We start from the raw sequence: 20951 nt of genomic DNA on the forward strand, positions 1-20951 counted from the left end.
GGAGTCCCGCCTAGGCGCGCTGTGTCTTGTGGGTGGAAGCTCACTGACTGGGTTTTGGTGTTTCGCGCAATGCTGCGAGGGAAAGACCAGAAGCAGACAACGAGTAAGTGTGAGGAAGGTCTGGGAGCGGGTGGCTGTGGGATCTGGAGTGGTCTGAGGCTGGCTCTTCTCAGATGCAGGTTTGACTGCAAGGGGCAAAGGGGGCCCCGAGTTCCTAGCTCTGGTGTGTAGTAGCCTGGGTTCCAAGCCTAAGAGACGCGGGCTCGATCCCTGGGTGGGGAAGATCCTCTGGGGAAGTGCAGGGCAACCCACTCCAGTGTTTTTGTCTGGAGAATCCCACGGACAGGGGAGTCTGGCGGGCTACAGTCCACGGCGTCGCAGAGTCGGACACGACTGAAGCGACTTAGCAAATAGCCTGGGTTCCCTTTCTAGCCTGGAGCAGAGTTTTGGGAGCCTCTGCACCAGCCTGGGGCCCTCGATGGCTGACTTCTTCAACAGTGCTTTCCGTGTAGAGCCCTGGCCCAGGCGATTCCAGGGAGAAAAGGCCCATCTCCTAGCCTCCACCTGGGTCCTCTCTGACTGAAGAGGCGGACTTGTCACTGCCATGATTCCGCAGCCTTTACTAGAGCCTCCTCAGTGCCCCTCAGAAAGATAGAGATGAAGGAAATGTCCGACTCTTGGCCTCCAGAGTAGTTTTGTTGAGAAATTCGGACTCAGAGCTGTGAACTAGGCCTTCTCAGTCGTCCAACTAATATTTAGAATACAGAGCACTGGGGAGACATTGTGAACCAAACATGGTCCCTGACTTCAGAGCTTTAAGTCTGGGGTTGGGGCGAAATAGATGCTCACCAGTGATCTCACTAGGAAATGGGAAGTATGGAAGTGTGTGCTACCTAGGAGAGGTACGTGGTGTTAATGAGTGCCTGAATAAACAGGAAGGCTTCTCTAAGGAAAATATGCCTGAACTGATAGCCTCGGGGAAGAATTATAATTAGTTGGGTGAAGCAAGGAAGGCAGAATGTTCCATCTAGAACAGCATGTGCAGAAGTCCTGTGGCAAATGCGAGGAAAATGAGTAAAAGGCACAAAGAGGCCACTGTGGCCAGGACAGAGAATGAAGGGGAGTGTGGTACAAGATGAAGCTGGAGGCAGGTAGAGGCCAGACTTTGTAGCTTTTACTTTAAGATTAATGGGCAATCACAGGGTTGTGTGTGTGTGTGTTTTTGCTGGGTGGAGGGGGTGGTGTCATGGGGAAGGCAGCTTGATGCCTCAGGTTTAGTAGTGTGAATATACTGGAGGGGAGGTAGATGCAAATAGAGCACTTTGTTGAGAGTTGCTGGCAGTGAAGAGTGGGATATTGGTGGAACTGAGAGCCAGAGATTTCCTGGACTCCTTTGCACCTAATATGAGAATTGAATTTAGAGGTGAGAGGAGGAGGGTGAAAGGTATCCCGTTTTGCTGGTAAATAAAGCAGAGGCTTTTTGGTTTTGTGAGTTTCTGTAGTGAGAGCCATAACTTTCTTATCATCGTGAAAACTGTTGTTTTGTGGGTTAGGAGTTGTTCCTGGGAAGTTCTACCAATACTTCTTATAGCCCTTCCAGTAATTTTGTAAGTCACATAATACCTGGCAGTAAATCCCTTTCTGCTTAACCTAGTTAGAATGGGTTCTGATATCTGCTGGACTCCATGAGAGTAGAGGTGCTGCTGGTTAGGTGAGTTATAAAGACAGAGTTAAAGGGAAGTTAGGCTGTTGTTGGCGGAGAAGGCAATGGCACCCCACTCCAGTACTCTTGCCTGGGAAATGCCATGGACGGAGGAGCCTCATAGGCTACAGTCCATGGAGTCGCTAAGAGTTGGACACAACTGAGTGACTTCACTTTCACGCATTGGAGAAGGAAATGGCAACCCACTCCAGTGTTCTTGCCTGGAGAATCCCAGGGACAGAGGAGCCTGGTGGGCTCCCGTCTGTGGGGTCGCACAGAGTCGGACACGACTGACGTGACTTAGCAGCAGCAGCAGCAGCAGCAGGCTGTTGTTTGAATGTTGGACTATAGAATCTAAGCTGGATAAGGAGGAAACTGAAGAAAAAGGAGAAGGCTGATAGATTGGAAGAAAATAGAGGTCAGTTTAGGAGGTTGGCTTCTTACGTGGCTTAGCGATAAAGATTTTGCCTCTGCCACTGCGGCAGATGCAGGTGTCCATCCCTGGATTGGGAAGATCCCCTTGAAGGAGGAAATGGCAACCCACTTTGGACTGTGTAGTCCATGGAGTTGCAAAGAGTCAGACACAACTGAGTGACTTTCACTTTCAGTATTCTTACCAGGATAATCCCATGGAAAGAGAAACCTGGTGGGCTGTAGTCCTTGGGGTTGCAGAGAGTTGAACACAACTGAGCACGCAGGCATGCATGCTTATGAGGTCAACAAACAGTATTCTCTGCTAGAGGACTTCCATTTATCACTAAAGGTCTACTCAGTTGTCACCTTTTCAACTTTTAAACTTCCTTGTTTCCCCCACACCCTTCTCTTTCTTATTTTCTTAGTAATTTGAACCTAATCACTTTTTTAAAGCACTGATCATGCTGCATTGTAATTGGTCACCATTATCCTTACATGACTAGGAAGTTTCTGAGGACAGAGATGGTGATGAAAAGGAGGTTTAGTAGCAAGTATGTGTGTCTCTTGGCACGGCCTAAGGTTTGTGTCTTTCAGGCTATGAATTTGGGGGCTTCCCTGGTGGTTCAGGTGGTAAAGAATCCACCTGCAATGCAGGAGACCTAGGTTAGATCCCTGGGTCGGGAAGATTCCCTAAAGAAGGAAATGGCAACCCTCTCCAGTATTCTTGCATGGAGAACCCATGGACAGACAACCTTGGCAGGCTACAGTCTTTGGGGTCACAAAGAGTCAGATACGACTGAGTGACTAACGCTAGCTATGAATTTTGGACAAGTTACTTCATTCCTTTAAAACAGAGATACCTACTTTGTAGAATTGTTATAAGGATTGAAAGGAGGTTTATGAAGTGCCTAACATATAAACATCAATGAAGGTGCTGAATTGATAAATTAACTAACAATTTAAAATCAAGTAAAATTAAGTACTTTAGCAATTCAGTTGACAGTTATGCATTTGTGTGTGCTCCATACTGTGGTAAGCACTGACGATTTGAAGGATATGATGTGCAAGACAAGGGCATGCTTAGAGGAAGTTCACAATCTAGGGAAAAAAAAGAAAAAAAAAATTAGTAAATAGGATTTGAATCCCATCTCCATCATTCATGGTTTTGTAATCTTGAGCCAGATCAGTAAGGCGACACATGAAATGAAGTTCCAAAGTGGCTATGTAGTATCTTTCCAATTTAATATTCTATGAACTTCTTATTGCTTGAGAGATAGGAGAAGAGTTTGTGGTTATTTTTTTCCCCAATTGCAGGCACATGGAAAGAAAGCCTGAAAATTTACAAAATTATGCAGGTACAGTACAAAAAACTCTTTTTAATGAATCACTTGCAAGTTAAGTTGCTGACTGTTGCCCCATCACCCATGAATTAGTTTTCCTACAGACGAGGACATTCTTTTGTATAACTATAATATAACTTCTAAAATCAGAAAATTAGCCTTACATAACTACCTCTAACCCTCATGCCTTGCTCTTCCATCCTTGGGCACTGACTCCCCATTGGATTATCCCAATGTGCAGACATCCTCACCATCCTGCTTCTCCCTGCACTGAGTTGCTCTTCTTTACAAATTTCCTCTTCACCCAGCATAGGCTCTAACTTCACTCTGGGCTACCATTCCCCTGCCACACCTCCCATTCCCATTTCCATTCCTGCACTATATTTTTCTTGCTGCCCTTTGTTTTGGGAAGGAGGTAGCGAATAACTGGGTCCCTATTGCTTCCCTATTATAATTGTTTAAAGCAGTCAATGAAACAATTAAGGGAGATTTTCTGTCTTTAGAACTATTGCAAGGCAACTCCAAATGGTGTACCTCAATCCTTGTCAATTTACTAGCTCTTTTAAGTCCACAGATTTGGTCTTATTGAACTAGACTATATCTATCTCAATGTTTTATAAACTTTTTAAAAGCAACAGAACTGTTTTTTTCCCAAATGAAATGTTACATAAAAGCTTGATAGGTAAAGCAGATCAAAGCAGAATATACTGTTAAAAGTAGGCCCCATCCTATAAACCGCCCCCCATCCCCATAACACATCCCAAAGCTGGGAGGGCAATAGGAATCAGCAATAATCTAGTGTTTAGGACTTCCCTGGTGGTCCACTGATTAAGAATTTACCTGTTGATGCAGGGGACATGGGTTCTATCCCTGGTCTGGGAACTTAATTCCCAAATGCTGTGGGACAACTAAGCCTAGCACCCTAGAGCCGGTGTTCCACAACAGAAAAGCCACCACAGCGAGAAGCCTGTGCCACAGCTAAAGAAAGCCCGGGCCCAGCAGGGACGACCCAATCATAAATTAAATAAATAAAACATTTTTTTGTTTTTTTAAAAAAGATGATCAACATCTACTTAATTACTGGGGCGAGGCTCCTTGCTTCCCAACTGCTGGGGTGGGACCTCTCCTAACTCTGATTTTTTTTTGCTTGTGCTCCCTCATCTTTAGTATGGAGACTCTCTTTTGGTTGGTTGGTGTAGGCCTTACTTTTTTGAGGCCCCTAGATATCTCAGAACAGACTTTTTAAAAATGAACTTGAGTTATTGAGAAGCTTCTTGATAACTACCATGCCTGCTTAGGTAGATTTTTCCCTAGGTATCTTATTATTTTTGATGCAATTATAAAGGGAATTGTTTCCTTAATTTCTCTTTCTGATAGTTCATTGTTAGTGTATAGACATACAATAGATTTCTGTATATTACTTTGTATTTATATTAGTTTTGTATCCTTCAACTTTACCAGATTCGTTGATGAGCTCTAGGAGTTTTCTGGTAGCATTTTCAGGATTTTCTATGTATAGTATCATGTCATCTGCAAACAGTGACAGGTCTACTTCTTTTCCAATTTGGATTCCTTTTGAATAACCATTATAAAACCCTAGGTTTCTACAGAATATAATTTGAAAACAATCTAAATGCCATTTTAAAAAATGACAACCCTTTACAGTCCTGAAATTGTAAGCCTGTTACTGTTGTATAATAAGATTTCTCTCAAAAGTGCATCCCAGTTTCCTGCTTAAAGAATTTCATAGGGTTTCTCAAGCTACTGTTCTAAAAAAGGAGCAAATAGGAGAGCTTTAAACTTAGCTGTTCATACTCTTATCATAGCAAAAATCTGTAAAAAATAACTTAAGATTGTATAGCTCTTTCTGTGACTTTTGTTTAGAGAAGAACAGTTGACAGAGTAGGTTGTTTGAATTTAATTTAGATGTCCTAGCTGCTGATGCCTGTATGGAGTCTGTACCTCAGTATTGCCCCAAGAGTTGAAGGGATAATTGAGGTGTCTTGATAGTCATTGGCCTCAGGTTAATAACTTTTGTTTTAGGATATGAAGTGAGGAAACTGGGCAGAGGGAAGGGAAGGACTAGAGATGAGACTGCATAGCTTGGAAATTGGAAGAGGCAGGATCCAATCAGGCTGTGATGCTTAAATTTAAGCTGTTTATCAGCCATTTCTCAGGAACTGACAAATCAGTGATAAAACTCACCTCTGGCTGACCTAAACAAAAAAGGGCAAATTTGTTATAAAGATATGAGTTGTCTTATGGAACTCAAGGACAGGCATGTTCCTGGGTGTTGGAATGTTTTAGAACTAGGGTTTGGAAGGCTGACAGAATTTTCTTTCATTTTTAAGTGAGACCGTTTAGTTAATGGATGGTCATTGTAAATCAGGAAGAGTTTCCAAAAGTAGGACCTGAAGTAATCATCTGAAAGTATAGGGGTGTGCTCAGGGTCCAGAAGAAGATGAAGTATTTGCTTATGAAAACTCAAGGAAAATAGAGTTTCAGGTCTTAATGTATCAGTTCAGTCCCTCAGCCGTGTCCAACTCTTTGCGACCCCATGAATCGCAGCACGCCAGGCCTCCCTGTCCATCACAACTCCCAGAGTCTATTCAGACTCATGTCCATCGAGTCGGTGATGCCATCCAGCCATCTCATCCTCTGTCATCCGCTTCTTTTCCTGCCCCCAATCCCTCCCAGCATCAGTCTTTTCCAATGAGTCAAATCTTCGCATGAGGTAGCCAAAGTACTGGAGTTTCAGCTTTAGCATTAGTCCTTCCAATGAACACTCAGGATGGATCTCCTTTAGGATGGACTAGTTGGACCTCCTTGCAGTCCAAGGGACTCTCAAGAGTCTTCTCCAACACCACAGTTCAAAAGCATCAATTCTTCGGCGCTCAGCCTTCTTCACAGTCCAACTCTCACATCCATACATGACCACTGGAAAAACCATAGCCTTGACTAGATGGACCTTTGTTGACAAAGTAATGTCTCTGCTTTTTAATATGCTGTTTAGGTTGGTCATAACTTTCCTTCCAAGGAGTAAGCGTCTTTTAATTTCATGACTGCAGATACCATCTGTAGTGATTTTGGAGCCCAGAAAAATAAAGTCAGCCACTGTTTCCACTGTTTCCCCATCTATTGGCCATGAAGTGATGGGACCGGATGCCACGATCTTAGTTTCCTGAATGTTGAGCTTTAAGCCAACTTTTTCACTCTCCTCTTTCACTTTCATCGAGAGGCTCTTTAGTTCTTCTTTGCTTTCTGCCATGAGGGTGGTGTCATCTGCATATCTGCGGTTATTGATATTTCTCCCAGCAATCTTAATGTATAGGGGGTCATAAAGAGTCAGACATGCTTATGAGGCCAACAAACAGTATTCTCTGCTAGAGGACTTCCATTTATTCTTAAAGTTCTACTCACTTGTCACCTTTTAAACTTTCAAATGTCCTTATTTCCCCCAGGCTCTCTTCTGTTTTCTTAATGAGTGAGTGAAATTACTCAGTCGTGTCCAACTCTTTGTGGCCTCTTTGTTTTCTTAATACTTTGAACCTAATCACTTTTTTTTTTAAAGCCCTGATAAATACTGCATTGTGGGCTTCTTAGATGGTGCGAGTGGTGAAGAACCTCCTTGCCAATGCAGGAGACATGAGAGACGCACGTTCGATCCCTGGGTTGGGAATATCCGCAGGAGGAGGACATGGCAGTCCATTCTAGTATTCTTGCCTGGAGAATCCCATGGACAGAGGAGCCTGGTGGGCTACAGTCCATGGAGTCTCAGAGAGTCCGACTTACCACTGAAGCAACTTGGCACAGCACACAGCACAGCAGTGATTTATCCTGCAGAGTAAAGAGCCATGGTTAAGAGCCACTAGGTTGCTGGTTTCCTCTCTGTTTAAAACCAGAAAGCTGAGCAAGAGTACCTCTAAGGTCTCTTCCAACTTCAGAGTTCTGAGACTTGATACTCTGGCAGCATCAGTATCACCTGGGAGCTCGTTAGAAATGCCCTTTCTTGGGCACCACCCTAGACCTGCTGAATTGCAATCTGCATTTTAACATGATTCATAAATAGTTAAATAAGTTCAGTGTACCCAGCAATGGGATTATTATATAGGCATTAAAAAAAGATGTGTGTATTTGTGTATGAATTATTAAAATATAGAAGAAAATGGCTATTAACTAAGATTAATTAATGGTTTCATGATCCATTAAAAAACCCACTTATACATATAAACAGTCTGAAAGGATATAAATCAGGCTGAATTAAAGATGATTTTCTTTTCATTATTAATGTATTATATGAACTTTTAAAATGAGCATGCATGTTTTTAATTTCATTAGGGGAAAAAAGTAAGCTATACTCTCTTTTTGAAGTCATTTCAATGCCTGCCGCTGCTGCTGCTGCTAAGTCGCTTCAGTCATGTCTGACTCTGCAACCCCATAGACGGCAGCGCATCAGGCTCCCTGTCCCTGGGATTCTCCAGGCCAAAAATACTGGAGTGGGTAGCCATTTCCTTCTCCAATGCATGAAAATGAAAAGTGAAAGTGAAGTCGCTCAGTTGTGCCCGACTTTTAGCAACCCCATGGATTGCAGCCTACTAGGCTCCTCTGTCCCTGGGATTTTCCAGGCAAGCCTAGTATCATTTTTAAAAGGGCTCCCCAGGTGGTACTGTGGTAAGGAATCTACCTGTCAATGCAAGAGACACAGGTTTGATCCCTGGGTGGAGAAGATCCCTTGGAGTAGGAAATGGCAACCTGCTCCAGTATTCTTGCCTGGAAAATTCCATGGGCAAGGAGCCTGGTAGGCTACAGTCCATGAGGTCACAAAGAGTCGGACACAACTGAACGACTGAGCACAGCACAGCATCATTGTTAAAAGCATGGACTGTGATGTCAGCCAGACTTTAACTCTACCATTTTCTGGCTTTTTGACATAGACCTATTAAGTTGTCCTCTGGAAGCCTTGGTTATCTCATTCATGTATATGATAATTAATTGAACCTACCTCTTGAAAATTTTGAGGATTAAATGAGATATTGGATGTTCAGTACTTAGCACAGAGCCTGAACATAGTAAGTACTTGATAAACATTAGCTCTTATTACTATTATTGTTCCTTTTTTTTTTTACAGGTCCATTCATTGCTTCCCTCCCCCACCCAAAGCCTTCACTTGGCAAAAGAGTAGCAGTAATAACAATTAAAAAACAAAAAACAATAGGCTAATGGCCTTGGGTAAGTATCAAATTGAAAAGGAGTAAGATCAAGGTTTCCAAAACTCCCCATAATTAGAGTGGACAAAAGAGGTTTGAATAAAAGTACATGGTGTTAACTCTAATGATATTATTCTGTAGGGACAACATGTAAATCAGCAACACTTTTTTGTTTATACGGATATGTCTCTAATTGTTGCTTGTTTTATTTCTTTGTGACAGAACACTTCAATTAGCTTTAGCAGAAGAGAAATGGAGGAACCATAGAGCATTAAGGATGAATTCAGGAAGACCCGAGACCATGGAGAACTTGCCTGCTCTTTACACTATTTTCCAAGGAGAGGTATATTCTTTTGTCTTTGAAAACCTACCATTTACACTAAGCATAAATTAAGGGTGAAAAGCTGCAGGGTTTGGAGCTCCTGACTACTTGAGGATGCCTTGAATGTTACAGTTTAAATGGGAAGTTCTAGTAGAACATCTCACTCCCACATGTGCCTCCTCTAAGTTCCAGACTTCTAACTACAGACTTGACACATCTTCATTTGGATAACTCATAGCATCTCTGATTTAAGGGAATTCTTTTTTTTCCTTTGGTCATGCTTCATGGCTTGTGGAATCTCGGTTCCTTGACTAGGGATTGAACCTGGGCCACTGCAGTGAAAGCCTGGAATGCTAACCACTAGACTACTAGGCAACTCCCTCTAATTTATGTTATAAACTGAATTTTTGATTTTCTCAAGAAATCTGTTCTTTCATTATTCCCATCTCAGCAAAAGCACCCGTTATTCATTCAGGTACCCATGCTAGAAATCCAGGCATCATCCTTGATTTCTTCACTTGATTTGATCTTTTTTTCCCTCTCTCTCCAGTCTAGTAGCAAGTCCTATCTTTCTACCTCCCAAATATGTCTCTGCTATCCATACGGACACCTTATGGCACCCTATTTGTTTAACTTTTCCATCTCTTCCTAGCCCTTCCTGGGTTCTCTACATCTTTTGTAGTTCCCTTCCAATCTGTTTTTCCACACTATAATCAGAATAACGTTTTATTTATTTATTTGGCCACAATGCACAGCTTACAGGATCATAATACCCCGACAAGGGATTGAACCTGAGCCCTTGGGAGTGAAAGCCTCGTGTCCTAACCACTGGACCACCAGGAAATTGCCCAGAATGTCATTTTAAAAACAGATTGGGGAGAAGGAAATCGCAACCCACTCTAGTGTTCTTGCCTGGAGAATCCCAGGGACGGGGGAGCCTGGTGGGCTGCCGTCTATGGGGTCGCACAGAGTCGGACACGACTGAAGTGACTTAGCAGCAACCTAGAAACGTATTAGAAACCCTTCCTGGAAAAGGCATGGAATTAGTATATATCATGCTTGCTAAGTGCTTCCTAGGCTTTGTTTGGTAACACATAAAAGTCACAAATCTCACATCATTATATCAAAAAATGAATATCTTTCTCTGTACTTTTGATGTGTATTTAATCATGGATCATACTGTGGATTGTAAAAGCTTTTATTTCAACTATGTGTAAAATCAATACATGGTTATTAATAAAAGTGAATGGCTTTTAGTGTTTCTAAAAAATAAAAACAGATTGGACCAAGCTGCTTTCTTGAAGCTCTTCTCGGTTTCTCACTACAGTTGAATATTTGCAAATTTGTTTTTATGACCCTTAGTTGACTTGGCTTCTTCTTACTCTGGCGGTGTTGTTTTGTTCTACTCTATTCATTGTCTTGTTGTTGTTGTTGTTTAATCACTAAGTTATATCCAACTTTTTTGTGACCCCATGGACTGTAGTCCCTTAGGCTCCTCTGTCCATGGGATTTGAAACTTGGATTCAATCCCTGGGTTGGGCAGATTCCTGGGAGAAGGAAATGGCAACCCACTCCAGTCTTCTTGCCTGGGAAATCCCATGGACAGAGGAGCCTGGCTGGCTACAGTCCATGGGTTGCAAAAGAGTCAAGACATGAATTAGTGACTAAAACAACAACACATCTTTGTCTAGTCACTCTGGTCTTCTTATAGCTTCAAATATTCTTAAGCCTGCTTCCTTCTCAGGACTTTTGTACATGCAGTTGTCTCTAACCATCCCGCGTTCTCACCAACTCCGTATTTTTTAGGTCTCAGCCCAAATGTCATCTCTTCAGAGATCTTTTTCCCACCATAAATAAATGGTTTGCCTTATATTTATTTTGTACTTGTATAAAGTCTGTCTTCCTTCATTTCAGTTCAGTTCAGTCACTCAGTCATGTCTGACTCTTTGCGACCCCATGAATCGCAGCACGCCAGGCCTCCCTGTCCATCACAACTCCCAGAGTCTATTCAGACTCATGTCCATCGAGTTGGTGATGCCATCCAGCCATCTCATCCTCTGTCATCCGCTTCTCTTCCTGCCCCCAATCCCTCCCAGCATCAGTCTTTTCCAGAGAGTCAGCTCTTCGCATGAGGTGGCCAAAGTACTGGAGTTTCAGCTTTAGCATTAGTCCTTCCAATGAACACCCAGAATGGATCTCCTTTAGGATGGACTGGTTGGACCTCCTTGCAGTCCAAGGGACTCTCAAGTGTCTTCTCCAACACCACAGTTCAAAGCATCCATTCTTTGGCGCTCAGCTTTCTTCACAGTCCAACTCTCACATCCATACATGACCACTGGAAAAACCATAGCCTTGACTAGATGGACCTTTGTTGACAAAGTAATGTCTCTGCTTTTTAATATGCTGTCTAGGTTGGTCATAACTTTCCTTCCAAGGAGTAAGCGTCTTTTAATTTCATGACTGTAGTCACCATCTGCAGTGATTTTGGAGCCCAGAAAAATAAAGTCAGCCACTGTTTCCACTGTTTCCCCATCTATTTCCCATGAAGTGATGGGACCGGATGCCATGATCTTAGTTTTCTGAATGTTGAGCTTTAAGCCAACTTTTTCACTCTCCTCTTTCACTTTCATCAAGAGGCTTTTTAGTCCCTCTTCACTTTTGGCCATAAGGGTGGTGTCATCTGCATATCTGAAGTTATTGATATTTCTCCCAGCAATCTTGATTCCAACTTGTGTTTCTTCCAGTCCAGCGTTTCTCATGATGTACTCTGCATATAAGTTAAATAAGCAGGGTGACAATATACAGCCTTGACGTACTCCTTTTCCTGTTTGGAACCAGTCTGTTGTTCTGTGTCCAGTTCTAACTGTTGCTTCCTGACCTGCATATAGGTTTCTCAAGAGGCAGGTCAGGTGGTCTGGTATTCCCATCTCTTTCAGAATTTTCCACAGTTTATTGTGATCCACACAGTCAAAGGCTTTGACATCATCAATAAAACAGAAATAGATGTTTTTCTGGAACTCTCTTGCTTTTTCGATGGTCTTGGCAATTTGATCTCTGGTTCCTCTGCCTTTTCTAAAATCAGCTTGAACATCAGGGAGTTCATGGTTCACGTATTGCTGAAGCCTGGCTTGGAGAATTTTAAGCATTACTTTACTAGTGTGTGAGATGAGTGCAATTGTGCAGTGGTTTGAGCATTCTTTGACATTACCTTTCTTTGGGATTGGAATGAAAACTGACCTTTTCCAGTCCTGTGGCCACTGCTGAGTTTTCCAAATTTGCTGGCATATTGAGTGCAGCACTTTCACAGCATCATCTTTCAGGATTTGAAATAGCTCAACTGGAATTCCATCACCTCCACTAGCTTTGTTTGTAGTGATGCTTTCTGAGGCCCACTTGACTTCACATTCCTTAGAGGATGCTAAACTCCATGAAGTCAGGGCCCTGCTTGTTTTGTTCACTGTTGTGTAGTCTCAGGTAGATGAGTAGAAAATGGTAGGTGCTCAGTACACCTTGATGACTGAATGAATGATCAGCCTTTGAGGGAGAAGGCATTGTGTTTGTTTAGAGAGCAGAGGCTTTGGAACCATACAAAACCTGGATTCCAGTCCTAGCTCTTTTACTTACTATGTAATCTTTGAGGTTGTCACTTAATTTCTTTGAGCCTCAGTTTTCTCATTTGTTAGATGGAGAGAAAAACAACTTTCATAGGATTGTGATGATGGTTAAATAAACTATCATCTATGAAAACGCAATGCCTGAGATACAGCAATTCGTTAATGTTACCTCCCTTTTTTTAAAGCAGACGAGATTGTTTTCAGTGTCTTAGAAGTACCTGTTTTAACCATGTCATTCTTATGGCATTCATACTTTCTTTATGATAGTTGACAAAAGTTTTACCACCTAATAATGTGAGGCCTTTGAAGACAGACTTTGTGACTATTGGTTGATTCTAGATAAATGTGGTTCTAGACTTCTGTTAAGTGGATTCCAGCTTTTAATGTACAAGTCAAGGTAGAAAGGATGATAACATTCTCATAAATAGCAAGCAACTGCTCTTCAGAACCTCTGTCCTCTTTCTTTAGGGCCTATGGTATCCCCAGAGATCAGTGAGATACTAGAGCTCAAAAAGAAGAAATTGTAGCTCAGGAGATAAAACTGATTTTTCTGATCATGAAAACCTCACTTGTCAGGTATTGCACAAAAGGAAGAAGAGCTCTTTCCACAAACTGACTCAGATTTCTAGTAAAGTGGCTCCTAACCTTTATCTTTTTATATGAGACGAGGCTTGAATTAGTGTGGGTTTTATATTTTATTGGTCGAGGATGGATGGGCTAGAGTAGTGTTCAGAAAGAACTTTATAGTTGTAATACTATAGTTCTAGTATTTTAGGAACACATTTTGAAAAATGCCTAGAAGTGACTGGAATTAGAGAAAGAGCAATTGCATGATAAATTAAAAAGAAGAAACTTCAGAATATTCATCCATTAGTTGAGTGCCTAATATTTATAAAGAAGTATTTACATTAAAATTCAAAAAAATTTTGTAAGCCCAATGTATGTCAGCACTTGCACATGTTATATGTCATTGACTTTCTTGGAAGAAATTGTTAATCCCATTTTATGGATAATGAAACTTCTTAGAAGTTAAATAATTGCCCTGATGGTTAATAAATGGCAAGTTCTAAATCAAGTTCTCCAAGTCTGCAGCTGGGGTTGTTCAGTTGTTCATAAATGTGTGGTGGAACCAAAAGATCCGTAAGAGAACTCTTGACTGAATTGGGTAGTATAGGAGGAAGGTGGATGGTAAACTTAGTTGTACCATCATTTGTTTGTGCCTCTATCATGGCATTTATAGTCTGTCTTGTATGTGGTTTCCTGTGTATATGTCTGTCTTCTCCACAAGAAGGTGTGTTACTGGAGAGCACAGGCTATGTTCATCTCATGTATCTTGGTAACTAATTCAAAATTTTTTAAAAATAGACTGAGTATCTCTTTTCTTTATGTTTTTATTTCATGGTGCCTGATGTTGTATCTTGCATGCAAGTGCTTGGTAAATAAATGTTTGAGTTAAATTTGAATCTAAGTGTTTTAGGATCAGTTCCCTTTGAAGAAACTCGTGGTGTGCTGCATATTCTAGCAGTTCTCTTAGCAGGCTCAGCATAGTTGAGGGGCCCAGTGACAAGATTGCTGGGAAGCTAATATTCATCCTTCTCTTGTCCTCTGAGAGGCCTCTTGGTGCCAGAGTCCATTAAGCTTGGTAGGGGGTACAAACATAGCAAAGAGATTTGGGATTTGGCTTAACCCAGCCATAGCCAAAGAAATGCTGAAGCGAGATTGGTGTTGGTGAATTGAAAATAACATTGGACTAGAAGTCAGAAAACTTCTCTACCTGGTCCTGATACTTTCTAACTTTGTGACTTCAGACAGATAACATGTCTCTGAGCCTCAGATTCCTCGTTTACATTATGGGGATAACTACTTTTAAGGCTGATGCAACGTCTGATCTGAAGATGGTAAATTCATTTCACCCGAGCCCTGAGTTCAGTTGAGATAATTACTGAATTTTCTCCCCTGAGCTATTTGATTAATTGTTCTTGGGACACCAGGCAGACTGTGTAATCATCTAAGGCAGGTGCCATTCTGTTAATTTCAAGTCTGACTGCACCCTAAGAGACACAGTGATGGAAACACCTGGTGTTAGAAATGGACAGGAATGTGCTTTCTTAACTAAACAGTAGAGTGCATCCATTCTGGAGCACATTAACCTTCTCTTTTGGGATAGGCCATATTAAGATCTGTTACGATATTGCCACAAAAGATCATAATGTGACAGTGAAGTTTCAGGACTGAAAGGTGATAATGTTTTTACAGCAGTAGGTGATTTAGGCTTCAGTTTGCAGATGCTGCTTTTAAGTTGTTTAGATAATTATGCTCTTAAATAAGATGTTACACAATATGAAGCATTTCAGCCCTCTATCTAGAACCCTGGAGCAAAAGCCAGAGTGCTTTTAGTTGGTCCAGAAAGAAGGGATTTTCTTTTATTGTAGCTAAAAATATTAAGTTTTATCTTCTATATCCATGCAGCCCTTTTTACAGAGAACAACTTGCTTTGTGAACTTGGATAAGTACTTCATGTCTCTGGTTTTCACTTTCTTCATTTGAAAAATGACAGGATTGGATCAGCTAATCTCTAAAGTCCACCTTGCCTTGATTTTAAGTACAGTATCTGCCTTATTGTCCTGTTTCTTTGGGAATACCTCATCTCTACCCCAACATAGTGTATTTGTCATTTTAAAACAGGAGTTTAGAAATGTTGGTTCTTAACCCATTCTTAATGCTGTATCTTGGAGAGTTAGTTTAAGTGCCCATTTAAGAATGAGGAAAGTGGAAGTTTTTATCTATTTCTATCCTAACATTGAAGTGAATAGTGATAATATTTGGTGAACTATGAGGCACTGGATTATGAGTCAAAGGATCTAGGTTCTGTGCCTACTGTATCTAAGTTAATTGTTTGGTGGTTCCAGTAGTCACTCACATTTTTGTGCTTCAGTGTTTTGGACTTTAATAGAAAGCTACAATTTATTGAATGTACTTTGGATGCTGGGTACTAGTACCTAATTTGTTATTTGCAGCAGCAAGGTGAGTACAAATGGGAAAGCAAATTATGTTCAAGATTCCACAGGTAAGAAGTGGCAGAGCTGGGATTAGAAGCTACATCTTTCATGTCAAAGCCTGGGTTCTTCCTATATCTAAACTGTTTTGCCTCATCTGGAACATGGGAGCCCACTATATATACTCCTAAGATTGTTGCCAGGAGCAGATAAGATAACAAATGTCACATTGCTTTTGGCTGTTACAGTTTTATAGTTAAAGGGAACCCATGAGCAGCTGTAGTGTCATTAAGAACTCCCTGGATTCAGATTATAGCTTTGCTACTTATTAGCTTTGAACATTGTATATCTGAACACTTGGTCTCTCCATGCATCAGTTTTGTTATCCATCAAATGAAAGTAATAATAGTCCAACATTATATGGTGTCATGAGGATTATGTAAAGCACTTTGAAGAGTGTTTTGCATGTAGTGCGTATTTAGTATATGTTAGTGAATAGAGGTGCAGCAAAAATTATCTTCCCCTTTCCCTTCTTTCTTCCCCTTATTTTAGTTATGTTTAAGTATAAACAGTGACTGCCCAAGATGAAACAACTAAGTTTAAAGTCATTGGAAAGAACAAAGTTTATGTGTATAACATTGTATTGAATATTTTATAAATAATAATGAATTTAGTGATAAATACAGTATATACTGGCAACTTTAATCCCAATCCACAATTGGAAGCAGGGGGTTAGAGGATAGAGGGGAGGAAAGCAGTAGAGGTAGAGTCTGAGATGATGATTTATTTGACAAGGCTTTTGGGCCTTATGTTTCTGTTACCCATGGCCTGCATATTACATAGATCCATCAAGCCTCTTTTGTTGTTGTTATTCAATCGCTAAGTTGTGTCTGACTCTTTGCTACCCCATGAACTGCACCACGCACCAGACTTCCCTGTCTTTCACTATCTCCCTGAGTTTGCTCAAACTCATGTCCATTGGGTCAGTGATGCCATCTAACCATCTCATCCTCTGTCGCCCCCTTCTCCTCTTGCCCTCAGTATTTTCTAGCATCAGGATCTTTTCTAATGAGTTGGCTGTTCAGCTTCAGCATCAGTCCTTCCAATGAATAATCAGGGTTGATTTCCTTTAGGATTGACTAGATTGATCTCCCTGCTGTCCAAAGGACTCTCAAGAGTCTTCTCCAGCACCACAGTTTGAAAGCATCACATTTGGTGAGCTATAGACCATGGAGTCGCAAGGAGTGGATCATAACTGAGTGACTAACATCAAGCCTATTACTTCTCCATTGTAGGTCAGCTCTGCAAAAGACAACTCTTTCTCTGATTATATCTTTTCAAGTTCTGTCAGATGTTGTCTGTGTAATGACTTTTTCTTTAATTGTCTTCATAAAACCCAAGACTCCGGTTTGGAGTGAAATAGAGCAAGCTGTATGGTCTTACTGGTTCAAAGTTTAGGAAAAAAAGATGCCTCACATGATCCATCCCAAAGTATTAAACTTCTCTATTTGGATTGGGGACCTCCGTTCCAGAGAATATAAACTATAACTTTATATGGATGTGAGACTTGGACCATAAAGAAGGCTGAGTGCCAAATAATTGATGCTTTCAAATTGTAGTGTTGGAGAAGACTCCTGAGAGTCCCTTGGAGAGCAAGGAGATCAAACCAGTCAATCCTAAAGGAAATCAACCATGAACCTTCACTGGAAGAACTGATGTTGAAGCTGAAGCTTCAATACTGATGCAGTGAACTGACTCAGTGGAAAAGACCCTGATGCTGGGGAAGATTGAGGGCAGGAGGAAAAGGGGACGATAGAGGATGGGATGGTTGGATGGTATCAGAAACTCAATGGACATGAATTTGAGCAAACTCAGGGAGATAGTGAAGGACAGAGAAGCCTCGCAAAGAGTTGGACATGACTTAGCGACTGAACAACAAGTACCATTATACCATCTGATATAACTCCAGTCTCATCAGTGTTTTTATTAGAATCACATATACCTGTCAGTTTAAATCTCTAAAAGAACAGAAAGAATGTTTGACAGAATATCACTTTTAGGCAGTTTTGCAACAGACACAGGCAGTCAGTACCAAGTGGAAATTCAAAGAGATGAGGTTAAATTCTATAGGAGAGAGCTCATTTGTGTGACAAAGATTCTTTTTTTTTGTTTTTATAGGTTGCTATGGTCACAGACTATGGAGCCTTTATCAAAATCCCAGGCTGTCGGAAGCAAGGTGGGAACCAATAACTCGAAATTCAGCACTCTCATTTGGCTCTGTCTACTTTCACCTCTAATTATAAGCTCTACTTTTTTTCAGATAGTAGTTTGTTTTTGTTTCTAGCGTAAAGATACAAATACAGACAATTGATTAAAGTTCATTTTTAGGAAGCCTTAACTCTGAAGAATGGTGTTTTTCTGACTTCTGGGGAGGGCAGGGGCCATAACCATTTGTGTTCACTTCTAGAAGTAACTCTTCCCTAAATTTCTCCTGTGATCCTGGTTGAGTCACTTGACCTCTTTGGACTTAGGATTTGGGGGAGAGCAAGCTACTTATTCTCTGAGACTAATATTGTGAGTTTTCTAGTATGTTGCATAGGGAAAGGAAATAGTATTGTAACCAGTACAAATTTATATACATAAAATGCTTTAATTTCTTCATAATTGATAGGTATCTATTGAACATTTTTAGAGAATCCTTTTTGTATCTATAGTCTTATTTGTTTCTCTAAATAATTGTGTTAAGTAGATTCCATAGACTGGTGACCTGCTCAGAATGTTTGAGCTAGGTTATAGCATGGTCAGGACTAGAACCCAGGCTTCCTAATGCAGATGTGTTAAAGATCTTAATGTAAAAGATATACATAAATACATTATTAGGAGAAAATATAGAAGTATTTGACCACATAAAAGTTAATAAACATTTTTAACAGCTTTATTAAGATATAATTCACAGATCTACATTTCATTCAGAGTGCACAGTTCAGTAGTTTTTAGTATCGTCACAGAATTTTGCAACCATCACCATAGTCTAATTTGATACCAGTTTTGTCATACAAAAGAAACTCTAGCTATTATCGGGCTTTCCAGGTGGTACAGTGGTAAAGAATCTGCCTGCAGTGCAGGAGACCCAGGTTCAATCCCTGGGTTGGGAAGATGCCCTGGAGGAGAAAATGTCAACCTGCTCCAGTAGTCTTGCCTGGGAAATCTCATGGACAGAGGAGCCTGGTGGGCTGCAGTTCATGGGCTCACAAAGAGTTGGACAGGACTGCGCATGAGCATGCTTATGTGACAGTTACCTATTATCAATCACTCCAGGTTGCTTATCTCCCTTTCCCCCCTTTAAGGCATGTTCGCATATGCCGATGGCTTCTGAGGTAACTCAGTGGTAAAGAATCCACCTGCTAATGCAAGTGCCGTGTTCCATCCCTGGGTCAGGAAGATGCCCTGGAGGAGGAAATGTCAACCCACTCCAGTATTCTCGCCTGGGAAATCCCATGGCCAGAGGAGCCTGGTGGGCTAAGGTCCATGGGATCACAAAAGAGTCAGACACAACTTAGTGACTTAACAACAACAACATATACTTATGTATTTTAAATGACATTGTGTATATTTAGAAGAAAGTCTGAAAGAATAGTCAACAAATTAGCCGTGGTCACCTCTGGGGAGTTGATTTGCTCAAGGAGAGACAGAAAGGGAGCTTTCACAGTTTGTGTACAGCAGAAATTAAACACAACTTTGTAAGTCAACTATACTATAAAAATTTTTTTTTAAAGGAACTTTTGCTATTTGTATTAAAAAATTTTTTTTTGTTGTTTTACAAAAGCTGACCTTACCTTTAGCTTTGGAGACTACTCTGCTGCAAATTGCATCTTAGCTAATTAGAAATAGCTTACTAATAGTTTCCAAGCTAACAATCGGCAATCTATAATAAAATCTCTCCTTTCATGTTGGCTGAGATTTAATGACATGAAACTCATCCTCATCCCTGTATGGTATGCACCTCTTTAGACTTGAAGACAGATTTTCTTGTCAGTGTACTTGCCATAGCCACCAGTACTTGAAAGTCCCATCCTTACTTGAGCATTTATGTGACACTTTGGTGACTGTGTGAGGATTAAAAACCTGCCACCTTCCAGCAGTTAGTCTTCAACTCACTTATATCCATACCCTGTCAGATGATGCCTCTGATCGTGACTGCCAGTTTACAAGTGAATCTGTCAGTCTAACAACTGTGCTGAGATAAGCTTGAAGGGAGAGGTCAGAGAGCCAAATCATTAGATGGAAACTCCACGAGTTCTAATCCTGGGCACATCTGTAGGTTTATTGGGTAACTTGAGCAGTTGACTTTTCCACAGTATACTTCAGCTTCTCTGCCCTTAAATGGAAGAAGATTATTAAGTACAGTCCTGAGAGGACTGAGTTATGAAATAAATGATCTCTAAATTTTAACATCTGTCAGGAAGGTAGACTCTAATTTGAGTTATTTTTCTCAGATTTCTGTTTTCAGAATTTTTAAATCACTACTGAGTTAAAGACTGGTTCCTAGTATTCAGATCTAAACTAAATTTTCTTTCCCCTCTTATAGTATTGTCTGATAGAACTTTCTGCAGTGATGGAAATGTTCTTTATCTGATGTGTTGTCTAACACCAGCCAGTTCTCCAGGCACCAACTGGTTTAAGAATTAAATGTTTCTGGTCAATAATGTTTGGGTAACAGAAAACATATTAAATATGTCTCCAGTCAGTACTTTGCTATGAATCAGGAGTTCTCTCGACCTCCCCTCTATGAGTTTGATAATTTGCTAAAATGGCTCACAGATCTCAGGAAAACACTTTCCTTTTGTTTGCCAGTTTATTATAAAGGATGCAAGCAGGAACAGCCAAATGGAAGAGATGCATAGGGCAAGATACAGAGTAGGGAGTACACAGAGCTTCCATGTCCTCTGGCATACTGCCCTCCAACAAGTTGGTGTGTTCAACAACCCATAAACTCTCTGGCTGTCATTGTTTAAGGGTTTTTATCGAGCTCAGTCTCCAGCCCCTCTCCCTCTTTCCTGGAGGTCAGTGGAGCTGAAAGTTCATCACTTTCATCACTTAGTCTTTCTGGTGACAGCTCCATCCAGGAATTATCAAGGGTCCCCACAACAAAGTGGGGGCTCTTTAGCATAAGCTCTAGTATGATCAAAAGAGACTTATGAATTACAAAGACACCACTATCTCTAGGGAAATTCCAAGAGTTTTAAGAGTTCTGTGTAGGGAGCAGGGACAAAGACCAAATATATTTTTATATTATACCACATCTGTTGTTTAATACAGTAGCCTACTGACTTTTAAATTTTGTTTGTTTTGATTA

General features: G+C 40.9%; 1 protein-coding gene across 3 annotated transcripts in view; it reads left to right on the forward strand.

The window, feature by feature from the left end:
- Positions 1–5: 5 nt before the first annotated feature.
- The window catches only part of ZCCHC17 (zinc finger CCHC-type containing 17), a 51436-nt gene continuing 30490 nt past the window's right edge, over positions 6–20951 (forward strand). The window contains exons 1-3 of one of the 3 annotated variants that reach the window (XM_040227971.1): positions 6–103; positions 8886–9006; positions 17774–17831. In XM_040227971.1, coding sequence (XP_040083905.1) covers positions 8941–9006; positions 17774–17831 — 124 coding nt within the window. In that variant the 5' untranslated portion in view covers positions 6–103; positions 8886–8940. Of the gene's footprint in view, positions 104–8585; positions 8686–8885; positions 9007–17773; positions 17832–20951 lie in introns of those variants that run through there. The other 2 variants (XM_040227973.1, XM_040227972.1) reach the window with 2 other exon arrangements.

The sequence above is a fragment of the Oryx dammah genome, unplaced genomic scaffold, assembly GCF_014754425.2.
Source record: "Oryx dammah isolate SB20612 unplaced genomic scaffold, SCBI_Odam_1.1 HiC_scaffold_27, whole genome shotgun sequence".
NCBI classification, from domain to species: domain Eukaryota; kingdom Metazoa; phylum Chordata; class Mammalia; order Artiodactyla; family Bovidae; genus Oryx; species Oryx dammah.